The 21965-nt window shown below is 43.6% G+C and overlaps 1 protein-coding gene across 3 annotated transcripts in view; it reads left to right on the top strand.

Moving 5' to 3' along the window:
- Window positions 1-717: 717 nt before the first annotated feature.
- Window positions 718-21965, top strand: part of LOC112256591 (Ral GTPase activating protein catalytic subunit alpha 2) — a 137710-nt gene continuing 116462 nt past the window's right edge. The window contains exon 1 of one of the 3 annotated variants that reach the window (XM_042325439.1): window positions 718-1006. In XM_042325439.1, the coding sequence (XP_042181373.1) occupies window positions 901-1006 (106 nt within the window). In that variant the 5' untranslated portion in view covers window positions 718-900. The remainder of the gene's footprint in view (window positions 1007-21965) is intronic. The other 2 variants (XM_024429923.2, XM_024429925.2) reach the window with 2 other exon arrangements.

Raw genomic sequence — 21965 nt, 5'->3', positions numbered from 1 at the left:
TGTAGGCCATCTATCTGATACTGTCTGGTCCAAACGAGTATGACATTGGTTTTTATTTTATTTATCTGTTTTTTAACCTTTATTTAACTAAGCAAGTCGGTTAAGAACAAATTCTTATTTACAGTGACAGCTTACCCCGGCTGTCTGTTTTACATGCCATATGCGTCGTGGACTTCATCGGACAGAGGTTGCTATCCGGTTTTGTGATAAAATAAAAGTATATCACGGTCACAATTAATAGCAAACAACGCACCACTCCTGGTAGGTATGTCTGCTGCCTTTTCGTTGTCACAGCCTAAATGCCAATCACCAAACGAGGGGGCCAAAGCAAGTGTGGAATAAATCAACTTTAGTACATGCTGTCAAAATGCAGCTTTCTGCAATAGGGACGGGAGTAACAGCAACCAAATTTTGTTGACAACATTAAACATAAAACAGCGCTACCATGCTACTATTTTACAGTTTTATAAACTCAGAGGAGAACGTTATCTCGCTCCAAAGTTAACGCACTGACTTATTAGAAAAAGCAGTGCTTTTCAATGCGTGAGATATAAGAAGTGTGGTGTGTGAGAAGAGGGTCAAATACGTGTTTCACGGCCAATGCGTGAGAGTTGGTAGCTCTCAAAGACAGTGGCACTATTAAGTTTGTGTGAAATTGTAAGCATGGGGCAAGCGCTTGAGCACTTGCTGGCTACGTACTACAGGGGGCGTGGCCACGTTAGGAGCTGCGCTTCCGTGTTTACACACTCACGAAAAAGGAGGGGACTAGCGGCGCTAAGTATGCTCGCGGAGCAAGCGTAGAGCGGTGGTGAGGAAAGTGACGGTGTCACAGCATAGGCTCACTATATGGTAAAGAAGAGGTAACTTATTCTAGGTTTCAAAATTGCGTTTTACAGCGGAATGTTCACTCGAAGGGGCCATGGAGACGTCAAGAAATCAACACAGAAAGTTCTGGACCCAAAGAAGGATGTATTGACCCGACTGAAGCACCTCCGGTCACTGTTAGGTGAGTGACATGTCATCGAGCTTTGATGCAGCACCAGTGACTCGCTCGATTATTGATGGTGCCTGCCTCCTAGTAAGCTAGCTAGCTAACCTTTGAGTCCAATGTTTTTTTAATTTTTTTACCACGTCGAATATATGTGGTATCATGCTAACCTATATGATACACGTGGAGCTGGCTAACGTTAGCTAGCTAAGCCAAGCCATCCTTTGTGGTTAGCGCGTCTGTCTAACGTTCGTTTGCAAGCCACCAGTAGTGTCATTGTAGAACGGTTAGCCAGAGCTAGCTGATTAGCATGCCAGTCAGCAGCAGGCAGGTTACAAAAACCTAGCTTTGAGCTAACAAGGTGCTTCGCTTCACGTCGTAGGTACTATCTAGATGGACCGTTTTGTTTGCATGTTGGTTACTAGCTAGTTACTAGCTGTTTACTAGCTATCAACCTCTAGTCCTTCAAGGGCTTGTTAGCTAACCTAGCAACTGGCACTGTCTAGCTTGCTAAACTCTGAAATGTATATTGCTAGGCTAGCTAGCATTAACAAAAGAGCCATTCAGTAACGTTAGCCAACATTTGGAGATGACATCTGAACAGAATGCACATGACACTTTGTTGAAACATGTAGCTAGTTTGCTAGTCCCACAAATTAAATTCGCCTTTGGGTGTACTTTCAATTTCTATCCTAGCCAGTTAGCTACATATTCAGATAGTATTGCATAATTCATAGGTGGTCGTCACATGACATGGCTACCTATTCTTATTTTATGCCATTTATTTTGTCCTGATGCAGGCAGTAGGAAATTATAGGAATAGCCAGCCAACAATTAGGTATGTTTTTTTCTATTACCTGCAAGTAAAGTATCTTATCATTTTGTCTGTTTAAGACATTGTCTATATATCAAAAACAAAGTGAAAATATAGGTATTGAATAGAAGATGCCTGCCTATTGTATAGGCTTATCTATCTTACCCCGGGTATGGTTATCAGAGAAAGGATGTGGGGGTGTGTGTGACAGGTGACTAGTTCTGCTAGTTTGTTCTCTTTGGGGAAATGAACCACTGTTTCAGTTTATTTTTGTGGAATTTATCTTACCAGGCTTTGTTTAAATGTGTTTAAGTCTATCTCACTATCAGTTCCTACCTAGAGTTTAAATGGTCAATGTTGTTTCTATCACTCATCTTATGCAAAAATTCAGAAGCTTGCAAGGACAAGAAAATACATTTATAAAAATTGCAGATATGTTTGGAATGACAGATTGTGGATCTAACTCTTTTTAATTGGACATACAGTCAGGTCCATCATTTTTGGCACCCTTAATTAAGATGAGCAAAAAATACTGTAATTATACTGAGCTATATTCTATACAACAAAACAAAGGGACATTTATTTTATACTACAATTGCTCAGAGAAATATTTAGTTTAACAAGTAATACAAACAAATCTCAAGATACTGGTCAAAATTATTGGCACCCCTGTTTTCAATACTCAAGTCTTTTTATCCAATGTTTTATGAGATTGGAGAACATTTTAGACCATTCCTCCATACAGAATCTTTCCAGATCCTTGATATCCTTTGTCTGCGCTAATAGACTGCCCTCTTCAATTCACGCCACACGTTTTCAATGTGGTTCAAGTCCGGCGACTGAGATGGCCATTTCAAAATGTTGATTTTTGTGGTCAATTAACCATTTCTTTGTTAATTTTGATTAGTGCTTGTTTTTTTTTTGTTTTTTTTGCTGGAAGATCCATTTGCAGCCAAGTGTCAGCCTCCTGGTGAGGGCAACCAGGGGTCTTGGCTAAAATGTCACGGTACTTGGTAAAGTTCATAATGCTGTTGACCTTAACAAGGGCCACAGGACTGGTGGAAGCAAAATAGCCCCATGACATCAAAGATCCACCACCATATTTTACTGTAGGTATGATATACTTTTCTGCATAAGCTTCTGTTTTTCAATGCCAAACCCACCACTGGTGTCCGTGGCCAAAGTACTCTGTCTGACCATAGTACCGGCATGAAAATAGAGCTCTTTGGCCACGCACACCAGTAGTAGCCCCAACGTGTTCTCCAACCTCATAAAACATCTTTATAAAAGGCTCAGTGTTGTTATCCTCACAAGGGGAGAGTGCTAGGGTATTGAACACAGGGGTCAAAATTATTGGCACCCCTATCTCTCAGATTTTTTTTTCTCATCACCTAAAATAATATAATAGCAATTTTTTTGGGAGCATACAATATCTTTATCAAAGGTGCCAATAATTGTGAACCTGACTGTAAATCAAGGACATATAGACGCCTCATTATATTACACTCTTTCCCATTGAATGCTGTTAAAAAAAGTATCTTCTCCATTTATTTGCAGATGGGACTCTTTTAAAGAAAGTCCTGTTTGTTAACCCAGGGTCTGCCTTTGAACAGGAAGCGTCATTCCGTGTTGTAGGCCTAGGTTATATGCATACTGTATGGTCATTTAGCCTAATTTCCCTCTGCATCAGTACCATTCCATATCAGACTCCCCCTCTCTTGTGTAGTGTCTTTTATGAAGCTCATTGTGGAGCGGTGTGCTAGTTCGACCATTTCAATTGACTCCCCTTGCCTGAGTCCATCTTTTAACAGGCTCGCTGACCTGTAGAACACCTGTATCCGGGACTGGCCCCCTGTCAGGCACTACCTATCAACCACTTTACACTGTGTACAAATCTCCATCTCAAAAAAGTGCTGAACTAGCGCAAAGGTGGTTAATTTGTCAAAAGTCTAGCCTATCAGGGTACTTTCCTGCTGACGCTGCACATTCAATGTCAAGACTTGTACAGTCAAGATAGAGGTCAACAGTGGTCCAAGGGAGTCTGTTACTTCCCTACGGTTTTTCTTGTCCTCATGTGTGGGCAAAGATAAGGCAGGTCTGTTTGTGCAGCAGCTGATAGCTGGGCCTCCATATTGATGTTCGTTGACCACCCCCCTCCCTCCTGCAGTCAGTGTTTTCAACAAAGAAGGATTTCCTCCTGGTCTGGTGCTGGCTGGTTCCTGTGTGGACAGGAAGTGGGGATGAGTGATGGGGTGCTGGACACAGCAGGGAGTCTAGGGGAAACGTTGACCTCTTTTAAGAAAAAAATAAAATAAATTGTGCTGTTATGTCATGGTGAAAGCTTACAAAGCTATGTGGTTTTTATTGTTGTGTTAAAAAGGCATATTTTGACGAGAACCTGGACAGATTTTTAACAGACACTGACCAAAGAACACAGACAAATGCCACTCCCTCAATTCTTACAGAAAGATTAAATATGCCACTTCTGATGTTTTTGATATCAAGATTGGAATTATATTAACGGTCCTTCTACATGTCAGGAACATCCTGAAACCAGTGAGAGTCTGGACTCTGTCCCTGGTGCCCCTATCCATGTTGATTCAGCTTGACCAGTGTTTTCCACAAGCATATGGAGTAGCCAGGCAAATAGAAAAAGAAGCCTGCTGGGGGTTCAGAGCTTGTTTGGTAAAAAAAATCTTGATTTTGGTAGCCTCTGGTACATTCTACTGCTTTTATTCCATCTGAAATACACGGTGAAATGATTGAATGCTTCATTGAGTTTACCTCAGAGTGGATTTTTTTGTGGTATTTGTTTGAATTACAGGAAATTACAGTGTATGCCTATCTGTTTTTCCTTGGGGGGGGGGATTGTCTAGGACTATTTTCTGAGTAAGAGACCTATCAACCTTTTTTTAAACATTTAACCTTGTCTTCTCTTGAGATTTAAAGTATTGTACTGCAATATATGAATTTTCCCGCAAGATATGAAAAAAGAAGAATTAAGTAAAATAGCCCAAATTATCTTGAAATTGTGTGATGGGCACTTTTTCAAATGGAAAAATGGGGTCTCGTAAATAAACAGAACAGATGCTCAGTTAAGTTATGGGTCCATATGTGTTAAGAGGGAGAACAATATCAGTTAAATTAGTGAAATAATTTGCAATTCTCTTTGTGAAGGCTTCAAGCTTCTTCTTAAGAGGCATTTTCTCAGCTATCTGCAATACAGGTATGATTGAAGAATGACGCAGGTGTTAAACATGGGCTTTGCTACACAGAAAGTTGCAGTTAATTACTCCGTTGTCAACACTTTGATTAAATCAGTAGATCTATATCAACATCTTTGAAAATACCATACAAATATCGTAGCTTTTAAAACATTTCAATCTGTTTTCTTTTATCATATTTTGGACTAGAGTAAGGCATTCTCGCCACAAGCCTATCCATTGTTCCTGCAGTGAGGAGGATTCTTCATCTTCATTGAATGTTTTTATAATTTATCTGCAGATAATTTCCCAAATAGCCTACCAGTATGTAAAATAGGGAGCCTAAACATCAGCTCTCTTACCAATGCGATTCGGTAGGCTCCTGACGAGTCACTGACTTTAACGTCACTGTCTGGCTAGTCCTGATGGACTTTAAAATAGAAAACAAAACATATTGAAAATACAAACGAGATCTTTAGTTCACTTGTCCCGTTTCGATACCATTGACATGTAACTACTGTCATGACTCTCCTGTGAGGATCCGAAGGATCAGGTTACAGGTGGGTCCGCTCTACAGTGCCCTCTCTCTCCCGCAGAGGGGGAGGGGTGAAGTCGGACATTCTATGACAGTCGTAAATACCTTGTGGAAACTCTGCCTTTGGGCTTTGCAGGAGGAGGGGAAAGGAACCTCTTTGTTACTAACAGTAACATCAAAGGGTTGAATAATGAAACAATATTTCTGTAATCCAAACATTTGGAATGGTCCGTGGGTACTGAAAGAACAATTATGTCAGAACAGTTGTTTTGGGATCTCATTAAGGACGGTATAAGAACAACTGTGTCTCTGAATGTGTATATTTCCCACTTATCAGATTTACATCTAAATGTTGTGGAACTTATACAATTAAATATGAAACTATTTGTAAAAAGATTAAATGTGATGTTAGCCTTGTAAATGAGAATTGTTTTTCATATCAAAGTTTTAACCAGTCAGTGGCCACACCCATGGGAGCACAGACATTATGTTGGCATCATGGAACGCCCCTTTTGCCAGAGTTGAAATAAATTTACATTAGACCAGAGAACGTGAGGACGCAGTCCACACACTGAAATGGTTGACATTTAAATGGAGACCAGTTGCATGCAGCACCAGCTGATTACGTAACAAATGGTTAAGAAATTGAAATCTCTAGAGACCAGTACATTGCCGGGTTGCTACGGGCGTGTAAAATGTTTCTAGCTCTACATTAGACCAGCGTGACCGACAGTGTGAGCTGAAAGGTACGGAATAGTTAGAAATTCTCTCTCTCTCTCGAAGAAGAAGAAGACTACACAGGAACATTCAGTCTGCAGCTGTTTAAGTACTGTGGTCTAGTAAAATTGACCGAAGACGAGAAGACACAACAATTTACTCTCACCACTATAGATGCCTCTAAACTAACCAACAGAGCCCACTGAACAATACGGGGTAGACCTATGGAGGATCTGTTCTCACAGACACTCGGAAACCTACTACACTTACAAAGGACTTGGTGACCTCTGGTGGACAACCAAAGACTTTCTGTCAAATTACTCCCTGTAGGTGGATCGAGTGTTTTCAACAGAGAGACAGCAAAGACATACACACGTAAATATTAGTTATGCACCGATATTACATTTTTGGCCGATACAGAGATCTGATATTTTCCTTGCCAAAAAAAACATGCCGATATTTACAATTTTAGCTGCCTTTTAAGCATTCTAGTACAGTTAAATATTTAACTCACACACATTGACGCAGCGGTCTAAGGCACTGCATCTCAGTGCAAGACGCATCACTACAGTCCCTGGTTTGAATTCAGGCTCTCTCACATCTGGCCGTGATTGGGAGTCCCATAGCGCGGCGCACAATTGGCCCAGCGTCGTCCGGGTTTGGCCGGGGTAGGCCGTTATTGTAAATAAAAATTTGTTCTTAACTCACTTGCGTAGTTAAATAAAGGTGACACACACCACACTGACCAAAAATATATTTTGATGGCATTTACCTATGTCCCCATTACCAGTAAAACATCATCAAAACCTATTTCTTTCACTTACTTGATGTGCTGTTTTGTTGTTCAGTTGTTTCATTCTAAACCAGATTTCCATGGAACGCCGGTTGGGTCAAAAACCAGTTGGGTTTTTGCTGAGTTTGCAGTCGAAGTTGAGGTCGAACAAATTATGCTTTATTACCGACGCATTATTGTAAACACTGTTCGTGGCCGGTGTTTGCTGACTTTTTTTGTACAGCTTTGACAGTGCTACTGTAACTTTTTTGACACTCAAAGACCCAAACGGCGTTCCATAGTATGTATGTCGTGAAGCTAATAGCAGTGATGCTATTACTGTGTAATTCCGGTAGGGCAACATCTGAAAAATTGTGCACTTGGTAGTGTGTAACGGTGCTCGACCAGTCGGCAAAAGCCAACATCACCCACGACAGAGAACGGTTGTTTGTCAAGGACAAGGAATTCCATTATCTAGGCTTTAATGGATATCGCCTATGAGTTGTCTCGCTAAAATTTTCTAACTCTTTCAAATACTGCTCAACTTGTTGACTGCTCGATCCACACAGCAGACATTGTGGGCTAGTTTAGTATAATGCTGTGTTGCACATATAGCGCACAATTTTACGTGGCATCATTATGTCATGTACAAACGTTATGTTAAGACTCAACCCAAAGCACGTCAGCTTTGACATCGGTTTTGCACATCGGCGTTAAACTAGACATCGGCCAATACCGATGTTGGCATTTTTAGAAAATCAAATTTATTTATAAAGCCCTTCGTACATCAGCTGATATCTCAAAGTGCTGTACAGAAACCCAGCCTAAAACCCCAAACAGCAAGCATGGCAGATGTAGAAGCACAGTGGCTAGGAAAAACTCCAGAGAAAGGCCATAACCTAGGAAGAAACCTAGAGAGGAACCAGGCTATGAGGGGTGGCCAGTCCTCTTCTGGCTGTTCCGGGTGGAGATTATAACAGAACATGGCCTAGATGTTCATAGATGACCAGCAGGGTCAAATAATAATAATCACAGTGGTTGTCGAGCGTGCAACAGGTCAGCACCTCCGGAGTAAATGTCAGTTGGCTTTTCATAGCCGATCATTCAGAGTATCTCTACCGCTCCTGCTGTCTCTAGAGAGTTGAAAACAGCAGGTCTGGGACAGGTAGCACGTCTGGTGAACAGGTCAGGGTTCCATAGCCGCAGGCAGGACAGTTGTAACTCGAGCAGCAGCACGGCCAGGTGGACTGGGGACAGCAAGGAGTCATCAGGCCAGGTAGTCCTGGGACGAGGTCCTGGGGCGAGGTCCTGAGAGGGGGGGGCGAGGAGGAGAGAGAGAGAGACTTAAATTCACACAGGACACAAACTACTGGGGCATAAATACTGGAGGCTGAGACAGGTGGGGTCGGGAGACACTGTGGCCCCATCCGACGATACCCCTGGACAGGGCCAAACAGGCTGGATATAACCCCACCCACTTCGCCAAAGCACAGCCCCCCCACACCACTAGAGGGATATCTTCAACCACCAATTTACCATCCTGAGACGAGGCCGAGTATAGCCCACAAAGATCTCCGCCACGGCACAACCCAAGGGGGGGCGCCAACCCAGACAGGAAGATCACATCAGTGACTCAACCCACTCAAGTGACGCACCCCTCCTAGGGACGGCATGGAAGAGCACCAGTAAGCCAGTGACTCAGCCCCTGTTATAGGGTTAGAGGCAGAGAATCCCAGTGGAGAGAGGGGAACCGGCTAGGCAGAGACGGCAAAGGCGATTCGTTGCTCCAGTGCCTTTCCGTTCACCTTCACACTCCTGGGCCAGACTACACTCAATCAAAGTACCTACTGAAGAGATGAGTCTTCAATAAAGACTTAAAAGTTGAGACCGTGTCTGCGTCTCTCACATGGGTAGGCAGACCATTCCATAAAAATTGAGCTCTATAGGAGAAAGCCCTGCCTCCAGCTGTTTGCTTAGAAATTCTAGGGACAGTTAGGAGGCCTGCGTCTTGTGACCGTACATGTCGGTATGTACGGCAGGACCAAATCGGAAAGATAGGTAGGAGCAAGCCCATGTAATGCTTTGTAGGTTAGCAGTTAAACCTTGAAATCAGCCCTTGCTCTTAACAGTGTAGAGAGGCTAGCACTGGAGTAATATGATCACATTTTTTGGTTCTAGTCAAGATTATAGCAGCCGTGTTTAGCACTAACTAGAATTTATTTAGTGTTTTATCCTGGTAGCTGGAAAGTAGATTATTGCAGTAGTCTAACCTAGAAGTGACAAAAGCACAGATTCATTTTTCTGCATAATGTTTGGACAGAAAGTTTCAGATTTTTGCAGTGTTACGTAGATGGAAAAAAGCTGTCCTTGAAACAGTCTTGATATGTTCGTCAAAAGAGAGATCAGGGTCCAGAGTAATGCCGAGGTCCTTCATAGTTGTACAGTAGTCTCAAATAAAACTATCAAGATTAATTGTCAAATTCAACAGAAGATCTATTTGGTTCTTGGGACCTAGAACAAGCATCTCTGTTTTGTCCGAGTTAAATGTTTTTTTTTTTTCAGCCATCCACAATTGCGAGGGCAATTTTGGGGCTTCACCATGTTTCATCGAAATGTACAGCTGTGTGTCATCTGCATAGCAGTGAAAGTTAACATTGTTTCTGAATGACATCACCAAGAGGTAAAACAATAGTGGTCCTAAAACGGAACCTTGAGGAACACCGAGATTTACAGTTGATTTGCCAGAGGACAAACCATCCACAGAGACCAACTGATATCTTTCCGACAGATAAGATCTGAACCAGGACAGAACTTTTCCGTGTAGACCAATTTGGGTTTCCAATCTCTCCAAAAGAATGTGGTGATCGATGGTATCAAAAGCCGCACTAAGGTCTAGGAGCACGAGGACAGATGCAGAGCCTCGGTCTGACGCCATTTAAAAGGTCATTTACCACCTTCACAAGTGCAGTCTCAGTGCTATGATGGGGTCTAAAACCAGACTGAAGCTTTTCATATACATTGTTTGTCTTCAGGAAGGCAGTGAGTTACTTCAACAGCTTTTTCAAAATTATTTGAGAGGAATGGGAGATTCCATATAGGCCAATTTTTTAAATTATATATATATATTTTTAAAGTAAAAAAAAAAAAATATTGGTCAAGGTTTGGCTTTTTCAAGAGAGGCTTCATTACTGCCACTTTTAGTGAGTTTGGTACACATCCGGTGGATAGAGAGCCATTTTTAATATGTTCAGCATAGGAAGGTCAAGCACAGGAAGCAGCTCTTTCAGTAGTTTAGTTCAAATAGGGTCCAGTATGCAGCTTGAAGGTTTAGAGGCCATGATTATTTTCATCATTGTGTCAGGAGATCTAGTACTAAAACACTTGAGTGTGTCCCTTGATCCTAGGTCCTGGCAAAGTTGTGCAGACTCAGGACAACTGAGCTTTGGAGGAATACTCATATTTATCGTGCATCCCTAGTAAATATGTACATTGCAATTCTTTCGAATGAGCGGCCGTTCATGTGCAAATTATTTGCATTTCCGTGAGCATAGTAATCAGCTGTCTGTACAATCGTGGAATTCCTTTGTCTCTTCCTTTCCCTCTCTTTTGAATCCGTCATTTTGTGTAACAAGCCGTCATACCGATTTAGTCTACTAGGGACTTTTCATTCCATTGTGTAGTAATCGATGTGAAAACTATCCTGTTTTTTAAATGTAATTCTGTGTAGTTAGTTAGTAAATAAATAATTAAGCCAATTCGTTTATCGCTGATTCATCATTTATGCTAGGGTTTGTGCAGATATCCAAGAGTTCTGCGACATTCAGAATGAGACTGATATGAGGTAATAAGAATGAATGAATTGACTGACTGACGAAAGGGAGATGTCTTTAGACTTTAGTCGGGAGATAATAACTCGTAAAATAACTTTTCCCGTGGTTCCCCAGATTACTACTTAATTAATTGTTACATGATTCATTTAATCGCGTAATAATTGAACATGGTATGTGTCATTATTTTATAAAAAAACAAACACATTTAAGATAGTCAAGACTTGCCATTCCGAAATATAACGTAGTGTCAAGAATATATGAGATCGACTTTATTCAGTCAAGCTTGCTGTTCACCAATCAACGTACAGGAAGTTGATGCGCCAACACTTTGTGGCTGCATATGAAACACGCAAAAGAAAAAAACTGAATGTACCAGAAAACAATAGGCTAGGTTGAGTTACCTCTAGCGGGAGAGGACTCTGCAGCCTTTTTTTCTAATTTGCTAATTGAAAAGTAGCCTAGTTCATTTAAGTTGAAAAAGTACACGGCTGAAAATTGCTGTGTAACCTGCTGTATAGCCTACATTCAGCACTAGTGGAAAACACTGCTTGACTCACGTTTGATTTAGGCCCAATATCACAGTATGACAGGACAGCATCAGTAGGCCATACCAAGGTCTATGGTCAGGAAATAGTCACGGACCTAAAACTGCTGTAGCTTACTTGAAGGGGAATTCTGCAGAGAGTCTATTTTCAGCAGAGTTTTTTTTGTTGGTTTTGTGCCCAGTGAGGATATCTGTAATGTTGAGTGTGTGAGCTGCTGCATGTTAATTTGCTGGCCATGCCTGACTGGATCTGCCTGAGGTTGTTAATTACAGGAGCCTGCTAGACCACCTGATCACACATGGCTCTGTGACTGGAGCTGTGCATGGCTATTCCTTAACTTGGATCACTCGCACGCACGCACCACACAGAAGTGTGAGCAAGAGAGAGGAGAAGACAGAATGTTGGCCACAGTGTCACTTCATCCTCTTTCCTCTTCATGCTTTTGCGGTGAGTGATGGTGGGGTCAGGGTCAACTAGGATGGCTGCTGTTAGGAGGTAAAGCTCTGGGGAAACAATCACTGCCACATCGGAAACAAAGTCAGCAAGGTCCTTTTCCCTGCTGAGACCTTGACATGTGATTTTCACTTTTTCAAAAAACACTGGATAGATACAATCTCGTTTTCTTTCATCCCTGTCCACAGTGTAGCCTTCTGTCAATCACTTGCCCATGTTCATTGTACCATAGCTTAATGCTGAGATGCTGCTCATGCGTCACAGTTTAAATGCACATCTTAGCAAGATGCTGCTTTTCATACTGCTTCCACTGGCTTTCTGTCTGGCTCCCGCCCGCTACCGCTGCTTTTCATACTGCTTCCACTGGCTTTCTGTCTGGCTCCCTCCCGCTACCGCAGCTTTTCATACTGTTCCCACTGGCTTTCTGTCCAGCTACCGCAGCTTTTCATACTGTTCCCACTGGCTTTCTGTCCGGCTACCGCAGCTTTTCATACTGTTCCCACTGGCTTTCTGTCCAGCTACCGCAGCTTTTCATATTGTTCCCACTGGCTTTCTGTCCAGCTACCGCAGCTTTTCATACTGTTCCCACTGGCTTTCTGTCCGGCTACCGCAGCTTTTCATACTGCTCCCGCTGGCTTTCTGTCTGACTCCCGCCCGCTACCGCAGCTTTTCATACTGTTCCTACTGGCTTTCTGTCCAGCTACCGCAGCTTTTCATACTGTTCCCACTGGCTTTCTGTCCGGCTACCGCAGCTTTTCATACTGCTCCCGCTGGCTTTCTGTCTGACTCCCGCCCGCTACCGCAGCTTTTCATACTGCTACCGCTGGCTTTCTGTCTGACTCCCGCCTGCTACCGCTGGCTTTCTGTCTGACTCCCGCCTGCTACCGCTGGCTTTCTGTCTGACTCCCGCCTGCTACCGCTGGCTTTCTGTCTGACTCCCGCCTGCTACCGCTGGCTTTCTGTCTGACTCCCGCCTGCTACCGCTGGCTTTCTGTCTGACTCCCGCCTGCTCCCGCTGGCTTTCTGTCTGACTCCCGCTGGCTTTCTGTCTGACTCCCGCCTGCTCCTGCTGGCTTTCTGTCTGACTCCCGCCTGCTACCGCAGGACCTGGTCCCGAACCCAACCGCGGTACCACAATGTTATTTTAGGCATACACTACCGGTTTTACAACACCTACTCATTCAAGGGTTTTTCTTTCTTTTATTTTTTACCATTTTCTGCATTGTAGAATGATAGTGAAGACATCAAAACTATAAAATAATACATGGAATCATGTAGTAACCAAAGTGTTAAACAAATGACAGAGGTACCCTAAATATTCTTAATTTAATAGAAAACAATGTGACTAAAATGGCTGTGACTAAAACTAGAGACATTTTCCAGAGTTTTAGTCGACTGATAATAACTAGAACTAATGAAGGATGAAATGACTAATGTGTGACTAAGACTCAAGTATTTTAAGACTGAAACTAAATCTAAAGTAGCTGCCAAAATGAACACTGATTCCAACTATAGAATTAGAATAATCATTCTATTTCCATGATTCCAGCAGTTCACCAATTAACTAGGCCTAGTTTTCCCCATATCATGTAGCCCTGTGTGGCACAGTCTGGAAATGATAACAAAAGTGCAGTAAATGCAGAAAGTATTTTTGTTTTATTTTACACTGTTCAATACAACTTCATTCAGCATGGAGAAAGCCCCATTTGAAATCACATATAATGTACCTGTTGCCACCCTAGTGTCATGAACTACTTATAAAGCATATTTAGAACTTTTTATTATGAAAGATCAAATGTAGTGATAATGTGAAAAATATCACCCAGCCCTACTCTTTATGTATTGTGATTAGTGACCTTTAGCATTAAACCCAACCCAATACCATTACCAACAGGGATCGCAGAATTCTGTGTTTTTCACACGCAGGAAAAAATACAAATAAAACCCATAAATATCTTGCTGTGTTTTGTCATTTCTGATCGGCATCAGACTAATTTTGTGCTTCAGTTGCACTTCTCCACTCGGATGAGAATTCACAAACGGGCATAGCGAGAAATAGTAATGGCGTCTTTTTGTAGGAACTAATTACGCCATGGTTTGCTGGACAAAGCCAATGGAGAAAATGAATGGCGTTTTTTAGGATTAGCGCCGGAAATAAGATCTTATATGTTCTGTTGGTGTAGCCTACTTTTCTCCGGTTAAATGCAAGATTAACTTGAAGCAAAGCGTTAGAAAGAACGTAGCCAGCTACATTTCCTATGGTAAATATTAGACATTTGGTGGCCATGACTCGTCTTTACTTGTGCGGCTGGCAGCCAAATAACTTTAGCGTTGCTCTTCTGTTGTCATCTGATGAAAATGAAGCTGTTTTCTGCCAAATGTGTTTCACTAATGTATTTTCGGTGAAGGAGAACTATAGATACACCCCTGATCACTGTATTGATTTTCAATCTAAAACTCAGCTGAAATGGTTTAAAATGCAGATTTTTATTTATTTAAATCTGCATTAAAAAAAAATGCATTTCTGAATTCTATTGTGACCCCTGTACCATTGCAAAACACTATACAGTTGTGGAACATTAGAGACCATAACATTGAGACCGTTAGAACTAATAATATGCTTATACAGCAGGAATGGTCTAACAGTAACTAATCCAGACTCTTTTTTTTAAGGTAATAAACCACACACAAGGGGGGCTGTTTCCTGGACAGGTTAAGTGTAAAAGAAGGACAAACTGAATTGGTTTCATAGAGGACTGGTTGAAATGTGAGGATGACCACACAATTCATTTTCATCATGAGACAAATCTATTGGTTTTCTACTAGGGCCAGGACGATACCAGTTTTGCAATATTTTATTCCATCGGGGAGAAAATGAGAACACGACACAGACCAAACTCTTTGGTCTTTTAAAAACCTGCTGTATGTCAAATGTTGTGTGCTATAGCTTGGGAAATAAATCAATGATTGTTTCCAACATTAAGGCTGTTTTCCTGAAGAAGTTAATCTGCTTCGTGTTTGGGGGCTTGATATGCGGTAACTTCAAATCCATTGTGAATAGCTGGGCATAGATGTGAACTGTCCTATGCAGATTTGGTGACACTAGACAGCCATTAGCAGGTCCGTGTCTGTCTAGTGTCTAGTGTTGCCCATTTAGGATGTCATTATCACCCTGGCGCTGGCTAGCTCCACACCTCTCTCCTATAGTACTGTAGGCCTCCCTAGGTCTGCAGGGCTCATGGCTACACTGACTCTGAGGGTGAGACTGAGGGACAGAAGAGCGAGCAGCCTGGCCTGATCTCACGTAGCTGTTTCCTCCTTGCCACTCCCATGGTTGTCTGTTATGACTGTGTACTTGTTAGGCTGGTCAATACCAGGTAGTCATAGTGAACAAAGTGTTTTTTTGTTGGGTGAACTGTCTGTTCCTTTGAGATTCACACAGGGCACTATAGGTCTCAACTCAGCCAAGTGACAAGAATAACATTTACCATACGATGAGCTACAATAACATATTAGCCATCATTCTGTTCTGAATCTACAGTGCATTCAGGAAGTATTCAGACCCCTTTACTTTTTCCACATTTTGTTGTTACAGCCTTTTCTTAAAATGATTTAAATAAACCAAATTCGGGCTCACCTCTCGCTGCATGGCCCGAGGCTGATGATGGCTGGTGTTTGTGACATATCGAAGTCAACATCAAACCAGTGGTCTATAGTTCAGTTTGGCTGCAACCATTTCTATGAAACCGACATATTGTTGAAGTGCAGGCTTTGTTGCGGCAAGTCTACAGAGTTTATTTTATTTTGCAGTGGCGGCCACGATTTTAGATGCATATAGGGGAAACACTGCGTATAGGAGAAACTGAAGAACAAGGTGGCTCCCGAGTGGCGCAGCGCTCTAAGGCACTGCATCTCAGTGCTAGAGGCGTCAGCCCCATTCCGGACTGAATAACAACCCTGGAGTTGCTGCGATGAGACGATGGAAATTGGGGAGGAAAAGGGGGTAAAATACAACAACAAAACCAATATTTTTTGTTTTGTTTTAAAGGCTGAGGGCCAGAGGCACACGACAAGGACAAATGCAATGCATCAAAGGATGAGGAGTAACCTAGTCTGTTTTGCACTGAGTAATATTTATGTCCTTTACACAGGTCATGACAGTCTGGTCAGACTGTTTTAATGGTCGCAAGTTCAAATAACAGAATGCACTGAACAGGGTTGTATAATTCTGGTAACTTTTCAACATTTCCTAGTTTTTTGTTTTAGAAATCCTGATTGGAGGATTCCAGATTTCTTGTTTATTCCAGGATGTTTGGAATACCTGGGAATTCCTACAAGTGTGTGTTGCCCCCAGTACACAACCCTGGTTGTCATCTCCATTGAAATCTAAAGGGTGTTTTTTCTTCTTGTTTTTTTTTATGGTGAGGTAATCAAAAGGCATGGAGGGAAGACTCCGCATGGGCTGTAAGGTAACTAGGTCAGTGGGGCTCAACTGGTTTTGCCTCGGGACCCAAATTCAACCCGGTTGTCCTACACTAGCTGGGCATGCCCCTAAGAACGGAATTCCTAGGCCTATCGTCAGAATTGATGCGCAAGAACATGAGCTAACCCATTTGTTCTTAATTTTTGGTTGGAGGTAGTGGTAAAATCAGATTTAGTTTTACTGTCCTTTGCAGCATGGCCAGATAGCGACAACCAGGCAGCAGCTTGCCTCTAGCCCGCTGCTTGCCTCTAGCCCGTTGCTTGCCTCTAGCCCGCTGCTTGCCTCTAGCCCGCTGCTTGCCTCTAGCCCGCTGCTTGCCTCTAGCCCGCTGCTTGCCTCTAGCCCGCTGCTTGCCTCTAGCCCGCTGCTTGCCATCCCAGGTTAATTAAGGGAGGTATTTGAGGGCGACCTCATGAGGAAGAGAGGCATTCGGCAGCTGAGCGGCTCCCTGATCTGTGAACACAGACAGACTGGCCTGAGGTCAGGGTTCATCCAGCCACTGCTACCACGTCTGTCAAACGCTCAATCTGTTACATGGTCCTAATGAAAGGCCCCACAGTTTGAAAATATGGCCTTTCATTTCCATGTTCCTGAAGTGTCAATTATTGACTTTTGCACAGTATGTAGGGGGAAAACGTTTGCAAATTGCAATAGGCTAATATTACCAAGGTTGACCTGAGTGATTGTGTCTGACAGTGGCATGACATGCTTACAGTAGCTGCTAAGATCACACCTCACTGCCTGAGAGGTGTAGCACCACTGTCATATGATCACGGTGGATGAGGAGGCCACATCAGCTGTACCACGACCTCCGTTCCATTCACAGAGAGCTACTTCGACCCCGTGGCTTTACCCTGACGGTCAGGAGTTTATCTTCTGTAAATACACTGCTTACAGAAGATGATGCATGTTGCTCAGGCTGTTTTTGGTGCCTTCTACCTTCACAGCCTCTGTCCGTACGTTGCTAAGACCTGACGTTGGCTGGCTGAGGGCTTTATCAGCTCAACGGCTCCGTGCATCGGTCTATAGAGTCAGCGCTGGTGGAAGCTCTCTGAAAGCACTCCCATTGACCTCATAAGGGACTCCAATTTGACTCGGTGAGATCAACTTCATCGAACCTGGCCAAGGCTTTCGACTCAATCACCGCATTCTTATCGGCAGACTTAACAGCCTTGGTTTCTCAAATGACTGCCTCGCCTGGTTCACCAACTACTTCTCAGATAGAGTTCAGTGTGTCAAATCAGAGGGCCTGTTGTCTGGACCTCTGGCAGTCTCTATGTATATATCACTGATGTCGCTCGTGCCGTTGGTGATTCTCTGATCCACCTCTACGCAGACGACACCGTTCTGTATACATCTGGCCCTTCTTTGGACACTGTGTTAACAAACCTCCAGACGAGCTTCAATGCCATACAACTCTCCTTCCGTGGCCTCCAACTGCTTTTAAATGCAAGTAGAACTAAGTGCATGCTCTTCAACCGATTGCTGCCTGCCCGACTCGCATCACTACTCTGGACGGGACGGTTCTGACTTAGAATATGTGGACAACTACAAATACCTAGGTGTCTGGCTAGACTCACATTAAGCATCTCCAATACAAAATTCAATCTAGAATCCGCTTCCTATTTTGCAACAAAAGCCTCCTTCACTCATGCTGCCAAACATACCCTCGTAAAACTGACTATCCTACCGATCCTTGACTTCGGTGATGTCATTTACAAAATAGCCCCCAACACTTTACTCTGCAAATTGGATGCAGTCTATCACAGTGCCATCCGTTTTATCACCAAAGCCCCATATACTACCCACCACTGCGACCTGTATGCTCTCATTGGCTGGCCTCGCTACATATCAGTCACCAAACCCACTGGCTTCAGGTCATCTATAAGTCTTTTCTAGGTAAAGCCCTGCCTTATCTCAGCTCACTGGTCACCATAGCAACACCCACCCGTAGCACAAGCTCCAAGCAGGTATATTTCACAGGTCATCCCCAAAGCCAACATTCCCTTTGGCCGCCTTTCCTTCCAGTTCTCTGCTGCCAATGACTGGAACGAATTGCAAAAAATATCTCCCTCTCTAACTTTAAGCATCAGCTGTCAGAGCAGCTTACCGATGGCTGTGTACAGGTACAATGAATTTGTAAATGGCACAACCAACTACCTCATCTCAATATTATTACTTACCCTCAAGCTCTTTTGCACCCCAGTATCTTTACTTGCACATCATCATCTGCACATCGATCACTCCAGTATTATGTTCAATTGTAAGTATTTCGCCTCTATTTATTGACTTACCTCCCTACTCTTCTACATTTGCACACACTGTATATAGATCTTTCCATTTTTCTTTTCTTTTGTGTTATTGACTGTATGTTTGTTTGTAACTCTGCTGTTGTTTTTGTCGCATTGCTTTGCTTTATCTTGGCTAGGCCGCAGTTGTAAATGAGAACTTGTTCTCAACTGGCCTACCTTGTTAAATAAAGGTGAAAAAATATATGATTGACGGCTCAGGGGCTTCGGTGCTGCTCTGCTGGTGTCCCTGGTTCTGGTTCATTTACTATCAGTGGGATCCTCTCTGTGTTAGGCCTCTGAATGACCCTGCTCCTGCTATCCTTAATTTGCTTCCTAGCACTACCCTTTCCCTCCCTGTGAATTGCATCATGTGACAGGCGGTAGTGAAGTTTCCCTCGCCGCAGCTGGTTGCTATGGATTTATCATGAACCTCCTCTTAACGTGGTCCAAAGTCAGTGACTCAGCGCTGCTCTCAGAGGGCTGTGGAGGGGGAGCTCCGAGGGCTGTGGAGGGGGAGCTCCGAGCTGGGTTGCTGCTGGCTGATTGCACCTCTTTTTTTGGGGGGGGGTTCTTCCCTCCATTGCTTCTCTCAGGTTGGCTTCCTGGTACTTGGTTTTAAAATAGCTGAGCTGTGGCGGTGTTGAGATTCTGATTTCTTAGCGGTTAGCACACTCAGAGGAGGATGAAGAGGTGAGCTGGCGCCTGCTGTGCCCTACTGATGCCCCCTTGGTGTGCCTGTTGTGGATGGACCGGGGTGAAAGAACGGGTGCCTGCTATGTAAGGTGTAGGGAATGAATTGAGGACACTGTGGCTGTGTTAGCTAGCGGTTCTGCTCAAGGTTTCCTTCACTGAGGCAGTGACATGGTGACTGAACTGAACTGCAGCACAGTACTGTATGGCCTGCCTAGTGACACAGTGACTACTGTCAAGCCTACACTCCTCCAATGGGGTGGCTCTTTCTCTCTTTTATCCATCTCTCTCTGGCCCAAGGCACCAGCACTGAATCAAAACCAGAGAAAAAGTATGTTTTAAAATACAATTCTGTCTGTGTGTCCATCTGTCCCTGTCTGTCTCTCTGTCCCTGTCTGTCCATCTGTCTCTCTGTCCCTGTCTGTCTGTGTCCCTGTCTGTCTGTGTCCCTGTCTCTGTCCCTGCCTGTCTGTCCATCTGTCTCTCTGTCCCTGTCTGTCTGTCTGTCCTTGTCTCTGTGTGTGTCTCTCTATCCCTGTCTGTCTCTCTATCCCTGTCTGTCTGTGTCTCTGTCTGTCCCTGCCTGTGTCTGTCCCTGCCTGTGTCTGTCCCTGTGTCCCTGCCTGTCTTTGTCTCTGTCTGTCCCTGCCTGTCTCTCTGTCTGTCCCTGTCCATCTGTCTGTCCATCTGTCTGTCCCTGTCTGTCTGTTTCTCTCTCTGTCCCTGTCTGTCCGTCTGTCTCTCTGTCTGTCTCTGTCTGTCCTTGTCTCTGTGTGTGCCCCTGTCTGTCCCTGTCTGTCTCTCTGTCCCTGTCTGTCTCTCTCTGGCTGTCTGTCTCTCTCTGGCTGTCGGTGTCTCTCTCTCTCTGTGTGGGCCAGAGTGATGGGGGTTTCAGGTAGCTAACCTTGCATCCATCCATCCATCAGCCTCCACATTAGCAGCAGCCCTATGTTGTTGCCCCCAGGCGAGTTAGCCTGGTTAAAGACCCCCCCCCCGTGTGCGTGTCTGCTCTGAGCCTCAGTCTCTCCTATATCTCACTCCTCCTGACAGGCGGCCAGAGCAGGGACAGAGCTAGGTCTAAATGCTAATGAGTCTCTGTCTGATCACAGGTTGATCAGCTAGGTCTAAATGTTAATGAGTCTCTGTCTGATCACAGGTTGATCAGCTAGGTCTAAATGTTAATGAGTCTCTGTCTGATCACAGGTTGATCAGCTAGGTCTAAATGTTAATGAGTCTCTGTCTGATCACAGGTTGATCAGCTAGGTCTAAATGCTAATGAGTCTCTGTCTGATCACAGGTTGATCAGCCAGGTCCTCCTGTATGAATGTGACATAGCATATTAATGACTCCGCGTGGTGTGAATGGCTCCCGTTCATCTCCCTGCAGCTAGGGAACATTTCACACACGTTTCTACAGTAAATGGCTTCTTGTCGTTATGGCTACAGGAAGTGTTTCAGTTTGAACAGGTTAAGTGTCCAGATGTTTTTACAGTGCAGTGTAAATATCCATGCGGCTTCAGATGACTGGATGACCAGTTTAACATGATTGGCTAGGCCTAATGCACACGCCAGTGGACCCTTAATCATTTAGAACACCTCTTAGTTGTAATGTAGGGACCGTTAAACATCCACTAGTCTAGAATGTCAACCATGCATGCTTCTCACCCAATTCACTTTCTCCACCAAATGCATTCGAATTGTGTTAGTATCTCCGGTCTAGTTGATTTGGTCCGGAGGCATGTCGGAGTGGTCTTGTATTGTTTAACCATCGATGGCGCTGACGTCACACCGACGCAGACAGGACTCCCGTGTTGACGTGATGTCATGTGGCATCCCGAGACCTAGGTGTCAAACAGTCGTGACTTTTTCGATGTTATCTGACGTTTTGGAGCCGGTCGATTCCTTATCCTGAGAGAGAACAGTGAGGATAGACAGTCAGCACTATACATGTCAGCGTGGGGAACATGTTGTGTTTCTCTTCCTGAGTTACCTCCCTTTGAATATTTAATATGGCCATCAGGTATCGGCTCATCTGACTAGCTGTTGCAGGTTGTTATTCATGGGGACTCAACAGCTGCTCTGCTCTGACTGACAACAGGAGATCTTCCTGCACACGATCAGGAACAGTCAGTCGCTTGAAATAATTAGACCCATGGTAGGATTCCTTTTCGTATTCTGTTGTGATTTCGTAAACAGTTTTTTTGGGGGGGGAAGGGGTTCATTTTCGGTGTAGAACACTTACTCTGGTAGCCCACTTCTTAACTCCTCTGGGATATGGCCCGTATTCTACTACCTCCCCCTACAGAGTGACTCAATAGTACTCTTGTGGCTTACTATCGTTTAAGATACAAAGCATTAGCTATGTGTCCGGACTGCCATTGCCAAGAGGCGGATTAGCGATTGGCCGAGTGGAATTACAAATAAACTGTTTGGAATAGGAACTGACCCCGGGTCTGTTCTAGAGGTGGACCAATTAATCGGAATGGCCGATTCAAGTTTTCATAACAATCGGAAATCGGTAATTTTGGACACCGATTTTTATTTTTTATATTTTTTATAATTAAATGTTTATTTTTTACACCTTTTATTTAACTAGGCAAGTCAGTTAAGAACACATTCTTATTTTCAATGATGGCCTAGGAACG

This window comes from Oncorhynchus tshawytscha, linkage group LG08 (assembly GCF_018296145.1).
Source record: "Oncorhynchus tshawytscha isolate Ot180627B linkage group LG08, Otsh_v2.0, whole genome shotgun sequence".
Taxonomy (NCBI): Eukaryota; Metazoa; Chordata; class Actinopteri; order Salmoniformes; family Salmonidae; genus Oncorhynchus; species Oncorhynchus tshawytscha.
The sequence above is the reverse complement of the archived record's forward strand: the minus strand, read 5'-3'. Positions and strand labels throughout refer to the sequence as shown.